The 24,509-nt window shown below is 43.4% G+C and overlaps 1 protein-coding gene across 4 annotated transcripts in view; it reads left to right on the forward strand.

Moving 5' to 3' along the window:
• The window catches only part of LOC141157210 (probable ATP-dependent RNA helicase DDX60), a 1,123,923-nt gene that overhangs the window by 636,283 nt on the left and 463,131 nt on the right, over nt 1-24,509 (forward strand). For all 4 annotated transcript variants that reach the window (XM_073644228.1, XM_073644203.1, XM_073644220.1 and 1 more), the window contains 5 exons: nt 5,123-5,375; nt 5,706-5,872; nt 15,870-16,022; nt 19,452-19,601; nt 20,038-20,157. In XM_073644228.1, coding sequence (XP_073500329.1) covers nt 5,123-5,375; nt 5,706-5,872; nt 15,870-16,022; nt 19,452-19,601; nt 20,038-20,157 — 843 coding nt within the window. The remainder of the gene's footprint in view (nt 1-5,122; nt 5,376-5,705; nt 5,873-15,869; nt 16,023-19,451; nt 19,602-20,037; nt 20,158-24,509) is intronic.

The raw sequence follows: 24,509 nt of genomic DNA on the forward strand, positions 1-24,509 counted from the left end.
CCCCACTTTCGCCCCATTCAAAATAAAACAATGAAAAAATATGTACACATATTTGGTATCGCCGCTTTTAGAATTTTACGATCTATCAATATATAAAAAGAATTAATCCTATCGGTAAACGGCGTAATGAGAAAAAAAATTCAAATGCCAGAGTTACATTTTTTTGGTCGCCCCAACATTGCAATAAAATGCAATAACGGGTGATTAAAACATCGTATGTACCCCAAAATGGTATCAATAAAAACGTCAGCTCAAAAAATAAGCTCTCATCCAGATCCTGAACAATGGAGATTCTATGGATCTTGGAAAATGGCGACTTTTTTTTTTTTTAACCTAATTTTGGATTTTTTTTCACCACTTAAATAAAAAAGAACCTATACATGTTTGGTATCTACGAACTCATAATGACCTGGAGAATCATAATGGCAGGTCAGTATTAGCATTTTGTAAACATGGTAAAAAAAAAAACAACAACTGTGGAATTGCCCTTTTTTTTGCAATGTCACCCTACCTGGAATTTTTTTCCCCGTTTTCCAGTACACGATATGGTAAAACCAATGTTGTCATTCAAAAGTACAACATGTCCCTCAAAAAAATAAGCCCTCATATAGCCAGATTGATCAAAAAATAAAAAAAAGTTATGGCTCTGGGAAGAAGGGGAGCAAAAAACGAAAGCGCAAAAATGGAAAAGGGTTGTGGGGTGAAAAGGTTAATAATTTGTTCAAAGATCTTTCTTAGTATAGAAGTAAGGCTCACTGACCTGTTATTTCCTGGCTCCACCTTCTTTCCTTTTTTGAAGATAGGGTCAACATTTGCCCTTCTCTAATCTTCTGGGACTTCTCCTGTTCTTCAGGAATTTTTAAAGATTCTGGCTAGTGGTTCTGCAATTTCCTCTGCTATCTCTTTCAGTACCCTAGGATGTAATTCATCTGGACCTGGAGATTTGAATTAGCTACGTTTTCCCTCACCATCTCTCTGTTTATAGATAGTGTGGATTCTTTTGTTCCTTCGATAGCACAGTGAAGATCAGTTGATGTTACATTTACATAGGAATTTAAAAGTTCGGCCTTCTCAACATCATCTTTGGCAACTTCACCCTTTTTATCCTGTAAAAATCCTATAGCATCTTTGACTTTTCTTTTGCTTTCGACATACCCCCAAAATCCTTTTGTATTGCTTTTGGTCTCCCTTACAAGCCTCACTTTATTACTGGCTTTAGCTCTTCTAACGTTTGCCCTGCATTCTCTGCAGACAGCATTTTATTCTTCTTTAGAGATGCCCCCTCTTTCTATTTTGATATACATTTCTTTTTTTCCTTTTCAGCAAGTGTTTAAGTTCTGTGTTCATCTATACTGGTCTTTTTAAATGCTTCTAATTCTTCCTTCTTTCTGGGATTGTTACTGATTGTGCAGTGAGAATTTAATTTAGCAAAATCTCCCATCCTTCTTGGACATTTCTTAGAACATCCAGCCATTAGACCTTTCCTACCCTCCTTGTGAGTCCATTAAAATCTGACTTTCTGAAGTCCAACCTTAGGCCACGGCCCCACTATCAGTATTCGGTCTGTATTCGGTCAGTATTTTTTCTCAGGAGTGGGAGACAAAACCATGAGTGGGTGATAAATGCAAAATTGGTGCACTTGTTTCTATTATACCTTTTCTCTGATTGTTCTTCACCTGGTTTTGTCTACCACTCCTGAGAAAAAATACTGATCAAACACTGATAGTGGGGCCGTGGCCTTGAAGTCTGATTCCTCGCTGGTCTTCCTCCTCTTGTAATCCAAAATGCAAGGATAGCATGATCTTTGCTGCCTAAATACCCAGTCACCTTCACTTCCTCAACCATTTCCTCCCTGTTAGTAAGAATTAGATCTAAGATGGAATATCCTCTTGTTCTTTCTTCTACCTTTTGAAAGATAAAGTTGTCAGCAAGATAAGATAAGAATTTTCTGGACCCATTACTTTTGCGTGAGAGAGATTCCCAACAAATATGTGGATAGTTAAAAATCTCCTATGATCACTTTGTTGTACTTTTTTGAGAATAAAGACATCTGATTTATAAAGAGTTGGCATGTACACCTTGTCTGACATGTTAAACAATTCTTCAAATGGTACAGATGTTCTTTTTTAAAAAAAATGTGGCATATATAAAATATCCATGCTGTTTCCAGATTTTTTTTACATGTTGGAGGTAAACAGGGAGAGGTGAGTTTCTTTTTTCTTTTAATTAATATAGTACATTGTACTCATTGAGGTGATCATACTGTGTGGTGGGCTATGTGGTTCCCATTATACTGTTTGGATATGTGGGGGACAATTATTCTGTTTATAGGGCTATGTAGGGACCGTTATACTGTATAGGGACCATAATACTGTGTGGAGGGCTATTTTGGGCCATTATATCATGTGGAGGGCAATGTGGGGCATTATACTGTTTGGAGGGCTATGTGGTGGGGAGCATTATACTGTTTGGCGGGTTATGTGGGGGGCCAATATACTGTTTAGTGGACAATGTGGCTGAACATTATACTGGGGGCCTATTATACTATTTGCAAGGCTTTGAGGGCCATTATACTGTTTGGAGGGCTATTCTGGGGCCAATATACTGTATGGTGGGCTATGTGGAGGTCAATATACTGTTTGGAGGGCTATGTGGTTTCAAATTATACTGTTTGGAGGGTTATGTGGGGGCCATTATACTGTCTGGAAGGCTATATGGGGGGCCATTATACTGTGTGGAGGGCTATGTTGGGGCCATTATACTGTGTATGGCAGTGTTATACTGTGTGGACGGCTATGTGGTGACCATTATACTGTTTGGAGGGCTAATAGGGGCTATCATGCTGTGTAACGGCCATTATACTGTATGGGGGCCATTATACACTGTGGAAGGTTGTGTGAGGGTCATCATACTGTATTGAGGACCATTCTACTGTATTGAGGGATATCAAACTGAGTAGAGAGTCATCATACTGTATGGTGGCCATCATATTATGTGAAGAGCTGTGGGGGCCCTCATACTATGTTCAGGCCATCATACTGTGATTCGATCATTGTGGAGGCATCATAATATGTGTAGCGTCGGTGTCTCTGCCTCCTGCCGGGCAGAGACGCCGTTCCCCTCATCGCCGCGGTCCCGGTCCGGCGTCCTCCAGCTCCCCTGCTGCTGCCCAGGGTGCGCGCACACACGCAGCTTCCTGGTCACTGTGCTTAGGGTGCGCGTGCGCTCCCTCCCTCTTAAAGGGCCTGCGCGCTCCGTCCTAAAGAGTCCCCTGCCAATAGCTGGAGGACCACTCCTATTTAAAGCACCTCCTCCAAAATGGAGGTGCCTGTTCAAGGTTGTTGTTTGTGTGCTAACACTCTCCTTATCCCTCAGGTTCCAGTGCCCGCCAGCCTGTCTATCAGCCGTGCCCACCCGCCTGTCTATCAGCCGTGCCCGCCAGCCTGTCTCTCAGCCGTGTTACGTATCCGGGTGGTGGAACCTCTGTGCTGCAGTGCAAGGAGGGACCAGAGGGGCGTGACTATTTATCAACTCCGCCCAACCATGGTCGCATGGCGGCTCAGTCGACTCCGTGAACCAGGGACGAACCGAGCAGAGGGACCGACCTTGTATGAGAGCAGGTGACTCCCACAGGTCAGAAGGCAGGTACTGACAGGTACAGCGGATGAGCATCGCTGGCAGACTGACGGGTGGTCTGGGTAGACAAGCAGTCGGACACAACAGGTAACTGGCAGGTGCTTCCAGGCAAGCAGGCAGGCGGGCACAACAGGTAGCTGGCAGGCGCTTCCAGGTAAGCAGGCAGGCGGGCACAACAGGTAACTGGCAGGTGCTTCCAGGTAAGCAGACAGGCGGGCACAACAGGTAGCTGACAGGTGCTTCCAGGTAAGCAGGCTGGTGGGCACGGCCGGTAACAGGCAGGTGCTTCCAGGTAAGCAGGCTGGCGGGCACGGCAGGTAACAGACCGGTGCTTCCAGGTAAGCAGGCGAGCTGAGCCCATAGACAGACTGGCGGACTGGACTGTAGACAGACTGTCGGGCTGGATAGTAGTCAGACTGGCGGACTGGACTGTAGAACAGGCTGGCGGACAGGACTAACTTGCAGAGGACCTGAGGGCTGAAGCAAAGTAAGTAACACAAAGCAACAACCTTGTACGGGCACCTCCATATTGGAGGAGGTGCCTTTTATAGGGAAAGTCCTCCGGCAATTGGCCGGGGACTTTTTAGGATGGCACGCGCGGCCCCTTGAAGAGGGAGGGAGCGTGCGCACGCCCTAAGCACAGAGCAAGGGAAGCTGCGTGCACCAGCCACAGCTGCAGGGAGGCCGGAAGACGCCGTGGCAGGACCGCGGCGGTAATGGGGACGGCGTCTCTGCCTGGCAGGGGGCAGAGATGCCGATACTACAAGCCATGCCCACCAGTCTGTCTACCTGCCGTGCCTGCCGGCTTACCTACCTGCATCACCTATCAGTTTACCTGCCGTGCCCACCGGCTTGCCTACCCGGATCACCTGTCAGGCTACCTGCCGTGCCCACCTGCTTGCCTTCCCGGATCACCTGTCAGGCTACCTGCCGTGCTCATCCGCTGTACCTGTCAGTTTCAGCTATCTGACCCGTGGTAGCCGCCTGCTCTCACACAAGGTTGGTCCCAGAGTGGCACCTGGTTCACCTTCCCGGTCCCTCCTTGGTTCATGGAGTCGACTAAGCCGCCGTGTGGCCAGGGTCGGTCCGGGTTGGCACTTAGTTGCGCCCTTCTGGTCCCTCCTTGCATCACAGCTCAGAGGTTCCGTAACAGTATGTTCGGGACACTGTGGGAACATCATATTTTGCGGTACTGTGAGGTCAATATACTGTGCTAGTAGAAGGTAATTTGCAGGAATTCACTGTGATGGTATCATACTGTGTTTGGGAGGCACTCTTGTTGGTATCATTCTTTATGGGGGCCATGAAAGGCATATCTTAGTGCATGTGAACTCTAATGGGCTTCAATAGGATCAACTGTGACCTTGCTGAATATTTTTTTTTGGAGGGGAGGCCCAATTAGGACTTCTGCTACGAGGCTCCATGATTTCTGTGTAAGCCCCTACGCAACATCTGTCATTTTATTTCCACATTCCATCTTTTACAGAAGAAAAAGAAGGATCAAATAATAGAAGAGAATATCAAGAAAAGTAAGGAAGCAAAAGAGAAAAAGGAACAGCAACAATGGAAGATTATGGCCTCATCTTTGGAAAAAGAAATCATGGAAGATTTCTTCTCTGGGTTAAAAAGGCTAGAAGATTTCATCATATCTTTGCAGTCACCATCTGTGAAATACCAAGCACAACTAAGGGCACTAACACTCTGCTTTAAAAAATGGACCGAAGAGTGCCTAACGAAATGTAGGTGATTTTATTGCAGCACTTGTAAGCGATATGCATTTTTAGTGTATGTCCACACTATAGCATTTTCACTAATTGATATAGAGAGTGGATGCATTTCCTGCTGTAAATATTCGCAGCATAAATTGGCAGGCAGTGGATACCAAAACTACAATGCTCATTAATTAACCTTGCGGGTTTTCTCCAGAGTGTGTTAATGAGATTTCATAAAATCTCTTCCACAAAGTTGAAACTGTGTATCTGACCTGTGTGAATATATCCTTGTAGTCGCCATTTTAAAAAGTTTAAACTTACTCACATAGTTTTTTTTTTTATTATTATATGTTTCAGTTAAAGATCAAAGAGACTTAAGTATTGTTGTGGAATTAATGAAAATAATCCAAGCAATCATGAACGGTTACCAGGATTTATTACAGAAGGACGATCAACACCGGATAGCTACTTATCTTAGTCAACTTGGTTTTGACAGCCTGGCCTGTTCATTAAGGCCATCCAAGGTACTGTATATTAGTCTATTATATCATAACAAACAAGCAGCATGCCTATAGTGATGGATATTTCAGACAGAAAGGAAGAACAATTATTTGTCACCAAAAGTTGGCTCTTATTAGGAAATACTGCACAATCTGTGTGATACCTGGCATACAACATTTGTAAGGTTTCAGCTTTTATACTACATAGATCTTGTGTTCTCACACTGATGAAGTTTTTATAGTTATGGCAGGAGAATTTTGGCTTCTTACCGACTTGCTAATGACATGGGTTTAATTACCCATGAGTGCAGCCAGAGAACAGAGGGAATACACTGTGTGCAGAATTATTAGGCAAGTTGTATTTTAGAGGATTATTTTTATTGATCAACAACTATGTTCTCAATAAACCCAAAGGACTCATAAATATCCAAGCTTAATATTTTTGAAAGTTGGAGTGTTTTTTTTTTAAGATTTGGCTATCTTAGGAGGATATCTATTTGTGCAGGTAACTATTACTGTGCAGAATTATTAGGCAACTTAATAAAAAACAAATACAGTTATATGAAAAAGTTTGGGCACCCCTATTAATCTTAAGCTTAATGTTTTATAAAAATTGGTGTTTTTGCAACAGCTATTTCAGTTTGATATATGTAATAACTGTTGGACACAGTAATGTTTCTGCCTTGAAATGAGGTTTATTGTACTAACAGAAAATGTGCAATCTGCATTCAAACAAAATTTGACAGGTGTGTAAGTATGGGCACCTCACCAGAAAACTGACATTAATATTTAGTAGATCCTCCTTTTGCAAAAATAACAGCCTCTAGTCACTTCCTGTAGCTTTTAATGAGTTCCTGGATCCTGGATGAAGGTATTTTTGACCATTCCTCTTTACAAAACAATTCCAGTTCAGTTAAGTTTGATGGTCGCCAAGCATGGACAGCCCTCTTCAAATGATCCCACAGATGTTCAATGATATTCAGGTCTGGGGACTGGGATGGCCATTCCAGAACATTGTAATTGTTCCCCTGCATGAATGCCTGAGTAGATTTGGAGCGGTGTTTTGGATCATTGTCTTGCTGAAAGATCCATCCCCTGTGTGATTTCAACTTTATCACTGATTTTTGAACATTATTGTCAAGAATCTGCTGATACTGAGTGGAATCCATGCGTCCCTCAACTTTAACAAGATTCCCGGTGCCGGCATTGGCCACACAGCCCCAAAGCATGATGGAACCTCCACCAAATTTTACTGTGGGTAGCAAGTGTTTTTCTTGGGATGCCGTGTTTTTTGCCGCCATGCATAACGCCTTTTTGTATGACCAAACAACTCAATCTTGGTTTCATCAGTCCACATGACCTTCTTCCAAAAAGAAATTGGCTTCTCCAAATGTGCTTTTGCATACCTCAGCCGACTCTGTTTGTGGCGTGCTTGCAGAAACGGCTTCTTTCGCATCACTCTCCCATACAGCTTCTCCTTATGCAAAGTGCGTTGTATAGTTGACCGATGCACAGTGACACCATCTGCAGCAAGTTGATGCTGCAGCTCTCTGAAGGTGGTCTGAGGATTGTCCTTGACTGATCTCACCATTCTTCTTCTCTGCCTTTCTGATGTTTTTCTTGGCCTGTCACTTCTGGCCTTAACAAGAACTGTCCCTGTGTTCTTCCATTTCCTTACTATGTTCCTCACAGTGGAAACTGACAGGTTAAATCTCTGAGACAGCTTTTTGTATCCTTCCCCTGAACAACTATGTTGAATAATCTTTGTTTTCAGATCATTTGACAGTTGTTTTGAGGAGCCCATGATGCCACTCTTCAGAGGAGATTCAAACAGGAGAACAACTTGCAAGTGGCCACTTTAAGTAGCTTTTCTCATGATTGCATACACCTGGCTATAAAGTTCAAAGCTCAATGAGGTTACAAAACCAAAAAAACTGCTTTAGTAAGTCAGTAAAAAGTAGGTAGGAGTATTTAAAACAAGAAAATGATAAAGGTGCCCATACTTATGCACCTGACAAATTTTGTTTGAATGCAGATTGCACATTTTCTGTTAGTACAATAAACCTCATTTCAAGGCAGAAACATTACTGTGTCCAACAGTTATTACATATATCAAACTGAAATAGCTGTTGCAAAAACACCAATTTTTATAAAACATTAAGCTTAAGATTAATAGGGGTGCCCAAACTTTTTCATATAACTGTATAATCCCATCTCACTTATTTTCACCTGGTAAACCAATATCAGTGCACAAAATTTAGAAATAAACATTTCTGACAAACCCCCCCCAAAAAGCTAGTGATCAGTATAGCCACCTTTCTTTATGATGACACTCAACAGCCTTCCATCCATAGATTCTGTCAGTTGCTTGATCTGTTTTCGATCAACATTGCATGCAGCAGCCACCACAGCCTCCCAGACACTGTTCCGAGAGGTGTACTGTTTTCCCATTTTATGATGGACCACAGGTTCTCTATGGGGTTCAGATTAGGTGAACAAGGGGGCCATGTCATTATTTTTTCTTCTTTTAGACCTTTACTGGCCAGCCACGCTGTGGAGTAGTTGGATGCATGTGATGGAGCATTGTCCTGCATGAAAATCATGTTTTTCTTGAACGATACCAACTTCTTCCTGTACCACTGCTTGAAGAAGTTGTCTTCCAGAAACTGGCAGTAGGTCTGGGAGTTGAGCTTCACTCCATCCTCAACCTGAAAAGGTCCCACAACTTCATCTTTGATAATACCAGCCCATACCAGTACCCCACCTCCACCTTGTTGGCGTCTAAGTCAGAGTGGAGCTCTCTGCCCTTTACTGATCCAGCCTCTGGCCCATCCATCTGGCCCATCAAGAGTCACTCTCATTTCATCAGTCCATAAAACCTTTGGAAAATCAGTCTTAAGATATTTCTTGGCCCATTCTTGACGTTTTATCTTATGTTTCTTGTTCAAAGGTGGTCGTTTTTCAGCCTTCCTTACCTTGGCCATGTCCCTGAGTATCGCACACCTTGTGTTTTTTGATACTCCAGTAACGTTGCAGCTCTGAAATATGGCAAAACTGGTGGCGAATGGCATCTTGGCAGCTTCACGCTTGATTTTCCTCAATTCATGGGCAGTTATTTTGCGTCTTTTTTGGCCAACACGCTTCTTGCGACCCTGTTGGCTATTTGCCATGAAACACTTGATTGTTCGGTGATCACGTTTCAAAAGTTTGGAAATTTCAAGACTGCTGCATCCCTCTGCAAGACATTTCACAATTTTGGACTTTTCAGAGCCCATCAAATCTCTCTTCTGACCCATTTTGCCAAAGGAAAGGAAGTTGCCTAATAATTAAGCACACCTTATATATAGGGTGTTGATGTCATTATACAACACCCCTCCTCATTACAGAGATGCACATCACCAGATTTACTTAATTGGTAGTTGGCTCTCAAGCCTATGCAGCTTGGAGTAGGACAATATGTATAAAAAGTATCATGTTATCAAAATACTCATTTGCCTAATAATTCTGCACACGGTGTATGTTCTTCAACGTTGTCGTAGGCTCCACTTTTGCAACTCTGGTGTCTTCATAAAAAGTGTAAAAATTCTAGAAGGTAAACTGATTTGTTGTAGAGTGAGCTTATGGCTTTTATGGCTTTTAGATGTATTATGACTAAAATGCACTTTTTAGTGACGTAATAGACATAGGGGCTGATTCTTAAAAACTTTTAATGCAAAAAAACTGCTGGAAAAGCTGAAAAAGTCGACAAATTTTTGCGCAACGGAGAATTGGCAAAAGTTTTGCAACTTTTGGAGGAGGAGCAGGAGTGGGACAGAGGTGTGTCACATGCGCCCATCAATTGAATCAAAAGGGCCAGTGTTTTGTATGCTATAGCAATTGTGTGCTGCAACAGTCTTTATGCATCGGCCCCATAATTTCTAACGTTATGGAAGTATTGCCTATAGTGAAGTAGCCAGAAATTTAAATGCTGTACATGTACTGCAGATTTCACTCTTTAACTCCTTTACGACCTTCTCAGTAATAATACATAGTTGCGCCCTGGGCCTATTGGTCCAGCTGCGTACTATTATGCCCAATCTTTAATGCGGTACCGCGACCGTAGTCGCCGTGATCGCATTAAATTTCCGGAACCATCTTACCTCAGGGTAGATGGCGCCATCATCTCAGGGGGTGCCACTGCCCCCCCCCCCACTACCACGATTGCTGTGATTGGCTCTTCAATTCTGAACAGCCAATCACAGCATTTCTCACTGTTTGTGCAGCCTAGGCTCGGTGCTCCTAAGAGCCATCTCTGATTGGTGCGATCGATGTCATCATCGATTGCAGCAATCAGAGTACCTGACCGGGAGGTGACTGGGTGGTGACTGGCCTGTGACCTGGCTGTCACCACCCTATCACCCCCCTGTGACCGCCCTGCAGATCCTCACACTTGGTGAGGATTTCTACAGAGCGGTCACACTGCTGATCTGTGCTGTGCTGGGCCTTGTAGTGATACAGAATCTTCTGTGACACTTCAAGACCTTTCTCCTACCTGCTCTGGTCTTTGGTCTTCTGGATCTCCGATGTCCTGCTGCTGCTCCGGTGTCCTGCTGCTGCTCCGGTTTCCTGCTCCGGTCCTGCTGCGGTGTCCTGGATCTTCTGCTCCGGTTTCCTGCTGCTGATCCTGCTACTGACCCTGCTCCTGATCCAGCTGAAAAAAGAACAGAGAATACTTTGGTAAGTCCATCTCTATTCTCTCCTCATCCACCCCAACCCCCCCTCTTTTTACCCCCACACCCCCCTCTCTTTTTACCACCCTCCCCATCCCCTTTTTCTGCCACTGTGCGCTGATCAGTACTTGATCGCGCGTTTTTTGGCATTTTTTTTTTGTGCGTCCTGCAGCGACCGAGCGCTGACCAGTGATTGCGTCACTGATCAACATCTGTGCTCGCTGTTTTGCATGTCTTTTTTTTGTCACTGTCCATTCCCCCCCCCCTCCCACTTTGCACCACCTCCGTGCGTGCATCCAGCAGCCGCCAAACGTTGATCGGTGACGCAAATCACCGATCAGCACTTGCTACTTTACACTTTTTTTTCCACTAACTATTTTTCTTTTGTAGAGGGCGGTCGTACTGTCCTATTGTGTGCCGTGCTGAGCCTTGCGGTGCCACAGAAGCCTGTGACACCACAATCGCCGCTCCTGCTACAGAAAACATCTGACAGAAGACATCTGACAGAAGACAACTGTAAGTAGCATTTTTGATCCGTCCTCATCCACCCCACTCCCCCTCTTCACCTCTCCTCCTCTCCTTCTTCCCACCCGCCTTTCTGCCACCAAGTGCTGATCATTACTTGATCAGTACTTGATCGCTCGACTTTTGTGCGTTTTTTTTTCGTGCTTTCTACGGCGGCCGAGCAATGATCAGTGACCGCAGATCACTGATCTGCTCTCGTGCTCTCTGTTTAACAATCCCCTTCATTTGCACCACATCCGCACGCACACCTACCAGCTGCCGAGAGATGATTGGTGACATAGTTCACCGATCCGCACTCGTGCTCGCTGTTTTCACCACCTACAGTTGTTCCTTTTTTTTTCCAGAAAAAAAAAAAAAAGTTTACACCCAAACACACTGACACACACACACACACTCTAAATAAAGTACTGACAAACACGCACCACATGCATAAAAAATGTCCCGCTCATCCCAAACTCGCTATTCAGCGGAGGAGGCATACACTTTCCTTGCCTCCAACACTGACAGCGAGGGGGAGGATCCCACCTTTCTTTATTTTTCTGATTCCTCGTCGTCCTCCTCTTCCTCCTCTTTGCCCTCCTCAGGTGCTGCTGGACCGCCGCGCAGTTGCCCCAGGAGAGAAGACAAACCAGCGCCCCCTACTACTGACCCCGTATGGACCTCACCACCCGAAAATTATGAGTCATTGATTCCTGATTTTGTGGCGGAATCAGGAATCAAGTTTGACACCAATGGCCTCACAGAAATAGACTTTTTTAAAGTCTTTCTCTGAGGATTTTGTAAATCTCATGGTGGGCCATCAATTTTTGGAACAAAACCCATCTTCATCATTTTCTAACAGGTCTCCTGTAGACGCAGTAGAAATGATGAAGTTTTGGGGCCTGGTCCTTCATATGGGTATTCTGAAGAAGCCAGAACTTCGGCAATACTGGAGTGTTGACGTTTTGTATAACACTCCAGTGTTCCGAATGGTCATGACCCGGACACGTTTTGAGGCCATCCACAAGTTCTTGCATTATAACGATAATGCAAGGTGTCCTGCAGGTGATGACCCAAACTTTGATAGTCTTTTCAAAGTTCGGCTGGTCATCGAGCTCTTCAACAACAAGTTTGCTGAAGTGTATGTGCCCCAAAGGGACATCTGCGTGGATGAGTCCTTAATCCATTTTAAGAGGCGGCTTAGATTCCAGCAGTACCTGCCCAGTAAGAGGGCCAGGTACAGAATCAAGCTGTATAAACTGTGTGAGGGTACACTCACATGTTTAGAGTTTATGAAGGGAAGGACTCCTGAATTGAACCCCTGCCCTGAATGCCTCCCCTATCCTGGGAGCGAGTGGGAAAAGTGTGTGGGATTTGGTGTTCCCACTGCTGGACAAAGGTTATCACTTCTACATGGATAACTTTTATACAAGTCCCTCTCTGCCCGACGTACTGCAGCCTGTGGTACTGTCCGCAAAAATCAGAGAGGCCTCCCAAAGATGCTAATTGGGCAGCTGCTCAGAAGGGGTGAGAGCAGAGCCCAATGTAGCGACCACTTTCTGGTGATCAAGTTCAAGGACAAGAGGGATGTCCTTTTCTTGACTACCAAACATGGTAATGGCAGCACCCTCAGCACTGTACGAGGTTCCACTACACAGGTCATCAAACCAGACTGTGTAGTGGGGTACAACAAGTACATGGGGGGAGTTGATCTCTCTGATCAAGTCCTCCAGCCGTACAGTGCTTTGAGAAAGGCGAAGGTGTGGTACAAGAAGTTGGCCGTGCACATCGTACAGATGGCAATGCACAACGCTTTCCTTCTGTCACAATGTGCAGGCCATAGTTCCGCGTCGTACCTTCACTTCCAGGAGGTAGTTATCAAGGCCCTGATATTTGGCAGCAGTGACGGAGCGGGCCCCAGTACTTATGGAACTGAAGGACTTCGAATTGTACCAGACCAGCATTTCCCAGGAGAGGTCCCTCAAACAGGAAAAAAAGGTAAGTCACAAAAGAGGTGCCGAGTGTGTTCCAAAAGGGGAGTACGCAAGGACACCACTTACCAATGCAACACCTGCCCTGATAAACCTGGCCTGTGCCTGAAATAATGCTTCAGAAGGTCCCATACTTCCATGCACTACTAAATTAATTTCTGACGTATGACAACCTGACGAACACTACACAACTGACGTAGTGTTCGTCAGGGTGTCATACGTCAGTTTTGTAGTGTTCGTCAGGTAGTCCTACACAACTGACACTACATTATAAAATTCACAAATCGGGTATCAGTTCCAAAAAGGGGGGCACTTTTTGGGCATTTCCACTGTTTAGGCACATCAGGGGCTCTGACAACGTGACATGACCCCTACAGACCATTCCAACAAAGTCTTCCTGTGAAAGTTCCTGTGAAGCACGTGAAGGGTTAATAAACTTCTTGAATGTGGTTTTGAGCACCTTGAGGGGTGCAGTGAGGGGTGCAGTTTTTAGAATGGTGTCACTTTTGGGTATTTTCTGTCATATAGACCCCTCAAAGTGACTTCAAATGTGGTGTGGTCCGTAAAAAAAATGTTTTTGTAAATTTTGTTGTAAAAATGAGAAATCGCTGGTTAACTTTTAACCCTTATAGTTCCCCAACAAAAAAATTTTGGTTCCAAAATTGTGCTGATGTAAAGTAGACATGTGGGAAATGTTATTTATTAACTATTTTGTGTGACATATCTCTCTGATTTAAGGGCATGAAAATTCAAAGTTTGAAAATTGTGAATTTTTTTAAATTTTTGCCAAATTTTCTTTTTTTTTCACGATTAAGCGCAAGTGATATCGAATAAATTTTACCACTATCATGAAGTACAATATGTCTTGAAAAAATAATCTCAGAATCAGTTTGATCCGTTGAAGTGTTCCAGAGTAATTACCTCATAAAATGACAGTGGTCAGAATTGCAAAAATTGGCCTGGTCATTAACATGCAAACCACCTTGGGGGTAAAGTGGTTAAATTACAAAAGGTGACATCCACAGTAAAAATCCACAGCATAAATTAATGCATTGGGGATATTAAATCCACATTTCTAAATGACGCATGAATGAGATTTTGCAAAATTTCATCCACAACATTGTTACTGAAACACCATAATGGCCCCCCCAATTATTGCAAGTCTTTAAGGCTATGTGCCTACGATGCAGAAATGAAGCAGAAAATTTCTGCACCATTTTTGCATCTCCCTGGCAGAAAAAACGCATGCAGATTGTGCATGCGTTTTTCCTGCAGAATACATGCGGATTCACATGCGTTTCCACATGCAGATTGACAAGCGCTTTCCAGGCGATAGCATCACTTGGAAAGTGCTTGACAACTAGGTCACACTGTATAAATCCATGCAAACAGCATGGATTTATACAGTGTGAACCGTAAAAATTAAAACAAATAAAGCTATACTCACCCCCGATGCCCGGCATGGCTGCAGCGCTCATTCCTGTCTGGTTCCCGGCTGCCGGCATATCGCGAGACAGAGCGGTGAAGGGCCTGTGACGTCACCGTAGGTCCTCAAGCGATGCCGGCATTCAGAGAGAAGACGCCGGAAAGGTGAATATAACTTTATTTGTTATTTTATTCTTTTTTTACAGGTACAATGGTACCCAGGTCTGGATGAGAGTCTCCTCTCCTCCAGAACTGGGTACCATCCGCACATAGAGACGCATAGAAGCCGCTTGTACAAATGTACAGTCGCGGTTTCTATGCGTTTCAATGCAAGTCAATGGCGGGAGTTCCGCTGCGCTTCCGCAAAATTAAATGACATGCTGCGGATTTTTGTACGCAGCATAAACGCTGCGGAAAAATCCGCAGCATGTGCATAGAACATGCGGAATCCCATTGGGGACCATGGGGTGCGGATTACCTAGCGTTTAACAAGCGTTTATGCTGCGGAAATTCCGCATCATAAACGCTTGAAAAACGCTACGTGGACACACAGCCTAATAGTATTGATCTTTTCATATTGACCAAAGGGACTTTGTGGGCCCCTTAGGCTCCAGGGCCCGGGTGAGGTTGCAATCCCTGCACCTGCTGTAGTTACTTTCCTGGGTAGCATTGCTATCTATATCTCAAATCTGGCACAGCAACTTGTCTTTCATTCTCAACATTAAATAATATGGAATATATACGTATCATTTTAGATGTAATAAACTTAAAGGGGTTTTCCCATGAATAAAGTTAATTTTAATCAACATTTTAATCAATAGATCTTTGAATAATAAAATTGAATGTGTTTATTTATTTTTTCCTGTGCTGAGATAATCTTATTAATGTACCCCTGCTTTTTAATGTGTAATGTCCGTGTCTGACTATGCAGAACATGGTCTGATCATACCACAGCTCCTGGGCAGGAAAGGAGGAGCTAAAGAGTATACAGACATTACAGCAGGGGATCACAGCTGATTCTTTCTTTGAGGTAAAACATTGCTTAAAAACAGGCAGGAAAATGTTTTACCTTACAGAAAATAGCAGCAATGATCCCCTGCTGTCCTGTCTGTATACTCTTTTCCTTCCTCCCCTGCCCAGGAGCTGTGGTATGATCAGACCATGTCCCTGTACGGTCAGACACAGCCATTACACAGTACACAGCAGGGGCACATTTATAAGATTATCTCAGCACAGGAACATTTTTTTAATCACATCCAATTGTGGAACTTATTTTTATTCCAAGATCTAGTAATTAAAATGTACTTTGTTCGTGGGAAAACCCCTTTAAGTTAAATTCACAAATGCTATATTATGGAAGAAGTGAAAATAACTACAAGTATGTTTTAATAGTTTGTCAGCCACGAAGAGGAGACAGAAAAGAAATATGCAGTTGGTGTTGGTTCAGTTCGTTTCCAGCTTCAGTATATGGGACCACATTTGCTGAGGGATGAAAGAAGTGATCCAGACCCACGAGTGCAGCATTTCATTCCAGACACATGGCAGGTAAGTAACACATATAAATAGGAACAATCCTCAAAGTTCTGCTGGAATAAAATGCAGCAAAATACAAAAATACTGTGTCCCCATTTCAATAAGACTCATTTTGCCCACCAGTTTTTAGGGACCACTGAAGTAAGATGTGCCAAATTCATTAAGAGGTGTGAGCTTTATTTTATAATTAAAGGACTTGTCCAGGTTTGAGATGAAAGTCTGCAGTCACTCTATATGACTACAGGCTTCTGAATTCTCACTGCACACTTTTAGGATTCTCTGTTGCAGGTGGCAAGAGTGGACGATCACGTAAGCACAAGTATGCAAATTGTATATTTCTGGCACATTCCGACTAGACGGGTCTGGCCTCACTCAATTTATTTTCATTGAGTGAGGCCATGCATGTCTAGTCGGCACGTGACCGCATGTATGCAAATCGCCGTCACTAAAGAATCCTAACAGCATGCAGTGCGCACTGTGAGAATTCAAAAGTCTGCAGTCACATAGAATGACTGCAGATTCATCTGCTTGGACAACCCCTTTAATGCTCCTAGCGTAAATAAAAATGAGAATTAGTCAGTTTCACTAAAAAAATTTACATCCAGGTACCTTATAGATGATGTTGTGCCTGATTGGAGTCAATCTGTTTCTTTTTTTTTCTTGTCCAGACTCCATGATAAATTTTTACAGCCACAGCTCGTCTCTGCAGACTTCCATTTTCTCCGGTCTTCTGCAGCATGCCCCCACACAATGCCCTTAAAAATAGCAGTGTCATTATGATGCTCCTGAGTAAAAACATCTGTCCCATGCTGAGCCCCTAAATAAATAATTGCCCCTCACTATATTCACTGCACAAAATATGACCCACACACTGTCCCGCTTATGGTACATGCCCTCCACACTGTCCTCTCCTTTCCTTACTGGGCCCCCTCTTCACACTGTTTTCTCACACTGTGTCCCCCTATGGGGCCTAGTCTCTATACTGTGACCCCTCATCACATTCCCCCTCCTTGGTATACTGTCACACTTTTCTCCTCACATACTGTCTCCTCACACATTTCCCCCTCCCTCCTCATATTGTCTCCTTTCACACCCCCTGCTAACCATACTATCTCCTCACATATTTACCCCCGCTCTCCATACTGCCTCCTCACACATCCCCCCCTCCTCATACTGTGTCTGCACCCTTCCCCCCACTCACCATACTGTGTCTGCACCAATCTCCTCCCTCGCTCCCCATTCTGTGTTCACATACTGTATATTTTCCCATCACTCCTCACACCATGCCCACACCCAACCCTCCACTCACCATACTGTGTCTGCACCCATGTCCCCCTCATACTATTTCCTTATACATGCTCCATCATCTCCTCTTACTGTGTCCTCAATTTTCTGCTGCTTCCCCCTTCCCATATTGTGTGCACACACATCCCTTCCTCATTCCCCAAACTTTGTCCTCAAATCTTATGTCTTCTCCCCTCCAAACTGTGTCCTCAAATCCTATTTCTTCACCCTAAATTGTGTCCTCCAATCTTATTTCTTCTCCCCCCAAACTGTGTCCTCAAATCCCCCCCCTTCCTCTACTGAAAGATGCGAGTACAATTGAGCAGTGGTAGCCGGTGCGCTGCACCTTCTCTGAACTGGCTGTCAGTTTGACAGCTGGCTCAGATAAAGGCTGACTCTTAGTCCGGGGAGTGGCAAAATGCAGCCGCCAGGAAGACAACACCTCGGACCACCTTATTTGGCAGATACCCCGCCTTCCTCACCCTAGATATGCCTCTGCCCAATTGTAACTCTGTACAAGGTACATCAACAAAAACCTGTCCACTATTTTTACTTGATCAATATTTTAACCGAAATAGAAGTGGCCATGGAATACAGTGAGAGTAGCACAAAGTATGAATACTGCAAGGGAAATAAGGACAGCTGATGTAAACTAGATAAAACTGTTTTATAAAACAGCTAGCAAGGAATAGATAAAGAAATCCAGACAAAATAAGATTCCCCATCTAAGGTGGTTAAAAGAAAGAATTTGAGGTACACCTCACCCGACGGGCGTTTATCTTTCTATGCTTCATCCGGAGCTGTAGCCATCACTGACTGAAGATTTCAAAACTATAGCAGACCAATAATAAATGCTTATTGCACCTGAAAACAAGAAGTAGTCAAGTGCGTTCCATAGTACTTTTCCGGGAGCATGTAAACATACCATTAGTGTTGAGCGAGTATGTTCTGTTAACCCTTTCGGCGAGTATGCTCGGGCCGAGCTCCGAGTATTTACAGCTGCTCGGTGTTATGTTTGAATCACTCCCGTGTGCATGATTTGTGACTGTTTGACAGTTTTATTACATGTGAGGAATGTCTATTTCTTACACATTCCTCGCATGTAATAAAGCTGTCAAACAGTTGCAAATCATGCACACGGGAGCGATTCAAACATATCACCGAGCAGCTGTAAATACTCGGAGCTCGGCCCGAGCATACTTGGAACAGAACATACTCGCTCAACACTACATACTACCTATCATGCGTGTTATGACATGTATGAGTGACATCCAGGTTGACATAAAATAACTTGAAGGTCTTAGAGCTTCTTCAAGTCCCACATTATTATGCCTTAAAGTCGCTTTCAACTGCCATCAGGAAGGAACTCCACATTTTCCGTGATGCATCTACAGAGGCCACAGCCTATCTGAGAACCTCTTTAGACAACAATAAGGTACATTGTGGATTCATCCTGGGTAAGGCCAAATTAACCCCAAAATCTGCACACTCAGTTCCAAGACATGGACTTTGGCTACACTACTAGCGTTGGTAATTGCCAAAGTTTCGCAACTCTACTGGCCTGGGTCCAGCTGATCGAGGAACAGGATTTACAGCTGCATATAGCATTGGTGACAACATGTGGCTGTTGCCTGCATATTTCCTGTACAAGGATCCTTTTTCTATTAATGTTAGCAACACATATGAGCTTGTGGCACCTAGGTTGAGGCTGATGTCTCATTGATTTGGGCGTTTCTTCTTGAGCTAGACATCTGTCGTGCAGACTGGTACTCATCTGAGGTACATCACTCAGTGCTTTATAAGTCAAGGCATCACATAAAGAAGAACACTGCTGCTGGACTCAGTTTATGGTGGGGAACATACATTCACATATTGCCAGCTGTGTTGGAACTTGGAATATTCACTATTTGGATTATTGGGATGGTGAAAGTGTTTGCAAATTGTGGCTTGTAGCATGTCAATTTATGCTGACGATTTTATTGTGGATTTTGCTTTTTTGCAATGCACATGGTAAAATATGCTACAAATCCAAAATCTGCAGCAGTTTTAATCCCTACTTTACAGCTGTCAAATAAAGGTTCTTTTAGATCTGTCTGTTTATTTCTGCATTGCAAAAAAATGTTGTGCATTACAATGAACATATTTTTAATCTCACAGAGAGAACTTCTTGATGCAGTTGACAACAATGAATCTGCAGTAATCATAGCACCAACATCGTCAGGAAAAACTTATGCATCTTATTATTGCATGGAGAAAGTTTTGTCACAAAGCAATGAAGCCATCGTGGTTTATGTTGCACCCACTAAGGTAAGACTAGGTTTTTATCAACAGCAACTGAATGTAACTTCAGAAAGAAGCATCCAAAAAATACAAGCTCACTAGCCACTTTTTCAAAGTTGACGTTTTGAAAACAAGAGGGCGTGCTGCATGCTGTGCGATTTATTAAAAAAAATAGCTGCTACTTTTCTGTAAAGGGACTTAAATTGCTCATTAGTTGCCTCAGACTCTTGAAATAGCATGTGCTGTGTTCATTTATATGTAGCAAATGTTACTAAAGTTACAAAATTAGTCAATATTCCCCACAAACAATGACAAACATTTTTATTATAAGCGTTGCTAAGTTTTCAAACTTCGTTAATGGTGAACTTGTAAAGTTATGTTATTACTATTGTTGAAGATACACATGTCAATTATCACAGCATGGCAGTACATTATTTACATGTAATACATTTGTCCCATATAGGCTCTTGTAAATCAAGTTGTAGCAACTGTTTTAAGTCTCTTCAATAAAGATCTACCAAATGGAATGGCACTGTGTGGGGTTTTCACGCGAGATTATCGCACTGATGCTTTAAACAGCCAGGTACGTATGTTTTATTCTTGTTTAAAAATATGAATACATTATCAGTATAAGTATCCCCAGAACAAGCTGTGGGCTGAAACAGATGTAGGAGTTAGAGGAATAAAGGTGATGTGCATCAATTCACAGGACCTGGTCCATTGGTTGCATTAGTATCCTGTGGTTTCCGATCGGGAAGCTCTGCAAACCTACTTTCAGCTGACGGCGTTGCCTGCTTTTGTGCATTACAAATGATGACATTGGGCCAGACCAGTTAATCAAAAGAGGAGCTGAGAATGATCAGATAAGAGTCTGTTTGCAGGGCTTCCGTCCAGTGGCCACAGATTACTAAATTCCAGCTCCAAAAAGTTATATTAAAAAAGTTTTTATTACTTCATTTTAAAATCTGATGAGGTCACAAGGTACATGGAAATTCACACAGCAACGCTTTTCCAACGCCAACCAGCGTTCTTTGTCAAGCTACTATAATATGATACTGTGATCTTTTTTTAAATATTTCTGAAACCAATCACAAGTAATACACCGATTACATGACCAATGAGATCACACCCATATTAAAATAAAAGAAAACACTAACAACACACCCTGATAAGAACAAGAGGATACAAATACATGCAAATTACATATCAAATATATAAGTACTGCATGAATGAAAAGTCCTATATGTAAACACCTCAATAATGAAACATGACTTCTCTCTAAGAATTAAGTCCATGTGGATGGCAAGTTCCCAGGCAAAACATCCAGAAAGCTTCTCTTGTTAACATACATCTCCTAAGGTCTCCTCCCCTCTCAGACTTCAGTATACTCTCCACACCCAGAACTCTAAAGCAATCCGTACATCTCCCATGGCAACTGATGAAATGCTTTGATGCGTGAGATATGGCGCGATTGGAGCTGGAAGAATTAATTATGTCAGTTAAATGTTCAGAGCTTCTGACCTTCAGCCTCCTACCAGTGCATCCAATATAACATAAATTACACTCCAGACATCTGATCATATACACCACATACTGCGAGTTGCAGTTTATATATTGTTTTATCTTGTGTTGTTCAACATTATTATTACCAGATAATGTACATGCAGCGACTGAATGTTTACATGTTCTACACCTCAGTCCCCCACACTAGAAAAAACCTGGATGATTGAGTCATGGACTACGTGCCTTGGTGATATAATATTGCCCAATGAAACACCCTTCTTGGCTACTATCTGGCACCCTGACTCCAATATAGTGGACAAAACCTCATCCTCGTACAACATGGGTATATGTTTTGTTATAATCCTCTTGATTTCATTAAACTGTAGACTCTACTGGGTAGACAATACAGGACATTTAACAAACGTTGATTTTTCTTTCTGTCTATATCTAATTAAATCCTGACGATTCTTTCTGCATGCAATATACCTAGCTCTATTCAGAGACCATTGAGGATATCCCTGTTTCCAAAGTTTGTTCTGGCATTGCTGCAGTTCTGTATTCAAACAAGAACCATCACTGCAATTTCTAACAATTCTGGTCATTTACCCCACTGGCATAGATTTGATGGTATGTCTTGGGTGGCTGCTCTTAGCATGCAATATGGAATTACCAGACAGTAGTTTAGTTTGAGTGGATGAAAAGATGCAATTTCCCAGCCTTCCCTCCAACTTCAAATCTAAAAAAGATATAGAAAAGGAATTAGTCACATGTGTGAAGGATAAAAAAAAGCTAATTTTTTTGATTCCTAGGAGGCAAAAGATTTTGGTTTGCCCTTGCGAAAATTATGTTTCCCTATGAAAGTCACTGCTAATAAAAGGGGTTGTCCAGTCAAAAGTGATAAGTCTGCAGTCACTCTGTGTGACTGTAGACTTTTAAATCCCCCCAGCGCACGCACTGTGCACTGCATGGATTCACTGGTTTCAGACCCGGGAACGGAGGGTATGTATAAGTTATACATACCCCCGGCCAGTTGGCACCGCCTCGCTCCATACACTTGTATTGCGCAAAGCCATGCCCCGTCTAGTGAAGCAGATAGCCAGTGGGAGTGTCTGACTAGAGAGTGCGGCCTCGCTCAATACAAGTGTATGGAGAGAAAGACCACGCTCACTGGCCGGGGTATGTATAACACATACAGTGGGGAAAATAAGTATTTGATACACTGCCGATTTTGCAAGTTTTCCCACCTACAAAGAATGGAGAGGTCTGTAATTTTTATCGTAAGTTCAATTCAACTATGAGAAAAAGAATCTAAAAATAAAAACCAGAAAATCACATTGTATAATTTTTAAATAATTAAATTGCATTTTATTGTATGAGATAACCATTTGCTCACCTACCAACCAGCAAGAATTCTGGCTCTCACAGACCTGTTACTTTTTCTTTAAGAAGCTCTCCTACTCTGCACTCATTACCTGTATTAATTGCTCCTGTTTGAACTCGTTACCTGTATAAAAGACACCTGTCCACACACTCAATCACACTCCAATCTCTCCACCATGGTCAAGACCAAAGAGCTGTCTAAGGACACCAGGGACAAAATTGTAGACCTGTACAAGGATGGGATGGGCTACAGGACAATAGGCAGGCAGCTTGGTGAGAAGGCAACAACTGTTGGCACAATTATTAGAAAATGGAAGAAACACAAGATGACTGTCAATCTTCCTTGGTCTGGGGCCCATACAAGATCTCGCCTCATGGGGTAAGGATGATTCTGAGAAAGGTCAGGAATGAGTCCAGAACTTCACAGGAGGACCTTGTCAATGACCTGAAGAGAGCCAGGACCACAAACATTACCATTAGTAACACACTACACCTTCATGGATTAAAATCCTGCAGGGCATGCAAGGTCCCCCTACTCACACCAGCACATGTTCAGGCCCATTTGAAGTTTGCCAATGACCATCTGGATGATCCAGAGGTGGTATGGGAGAAGGCCATGGGGTCGGATGAGACTAAAATAGAATTTTTTTGGTATCAACTCCACTCGCAGTGTTTGGAGGAAGAAGAAGAATGAGGACTAGTGTTGAGCCACCCCCAGGTGTTCGGGTTAGGTTCGGTTCATCGAACACCGGGATGTTCGTGGAACACCTTAGAACACGGTCGAACAATGTTGAACACCGTTAAAACCAATGGCAGGCAAATAAAAACACATAGAAAACACCTTCAAAAGGTGTCCAAAAGCTGACAAACTGCTCAGAAGACACTCCCTTTAAAAAAGTCGGCCGGCAATTCAGCATCCGTACCCGACAATTTAGAACAGAAATAATTGAGCATCACACATATATTAGATAGATAGAAACATGTGAGTCACATATATAATAAGTACAGTGATAGTGTTGATTACTGTACTTGTCATTTAGTGTTAAAATAAAGGATTTATTTAAAAAAAAATTACGTGGGTTCCCCCCTATTTTAATAGCTAGAAAAGGCTAGGCAGACAGCTGGGGGCTGATATTAAGAGCCCAGGAAGCGTGCCATGAATATTGGCCCCCTCCCAGGCTAGAAACACCAGCCGTCAGCCGCCCCAGAAATGGCGCATCCATAGGATGCGCCAATTCTGGCACTTAGACTCGATTTTCCCACTGCCCTGTAGCGGTGGCAGTGGGGTAATAGGGCTGGGGTTGATGTCAGCTTATAATGCCAGCTGAAATCAAGCCCAGGTTAATAATGGAGAGGCGTCTATAAGACACCCCCATTACTAACCCCATAGTCAAAGTTAAAAAAAAAACCACAACACCCAGAATAAAGTCCTTTAATTGAAATAAACACACAATTCTTTATTGTTCTAAATTAAACCATACTTACCATCACGCCCATTCCAGCTGAAGCCAACGATCTCCTGCAATAAAAATAAAATAATAAACCAACATCATCCTTACCTTTCCATGGTTCACAGAACGGCTCCAGCTCTGCTACATTCACATGACAGGCTGGATCGCAGCCGAAAGCTGCCATCCAGCTTGCCATGCCGCAGACACTGAGAAGCGCAAGCATGCTTGCGCTCCTCAGTGTCTGGCTGTGACGGCATCCAGATGAGCCGAGATCATGTCCAATGAACTCAGCTCACCTCATGCACGTCACTGACAACGTGGGAGAATTCTCCTGCGGCAAGCGCAAGCGCAGGAGAATTGGACATGAACTCGGCTCATCTGGATGCCGTCACAGCGAGACACTGAGGAGCGCAAGCATGCCTGCGCTTCTGGGGCGGCTGACTTCTGGTGTTTCTAGCCTGGGAGGGGGCCAATATTCATGGCACCCTTCCTGGGCTAATAATATCAGCCCCCAGCTGTCTGCCTGGCCTTTGCTAGCTATTAAAATAGAGGGGACCCCACGTCATTTTTTTGGGGGTCCCCAATTTTAATGCCTAGTAAA

Source organism: Phyllobates terribilis, unplaced genomic scaffold (genome assembly GCF_046119375.1).
Source record: "Phyllobates terribilis strain yellow unplaced genomic scaffold, ASM4611937v1 Scaffold_1__5_contigs__length_1240528914, whole genome shotgun sequence".
NCBI lineage: Eukaryota > Metazoa > Chordata > Amphibia > Anura > Dendrobatidae > Phyllobates > Phyllobates terribilis.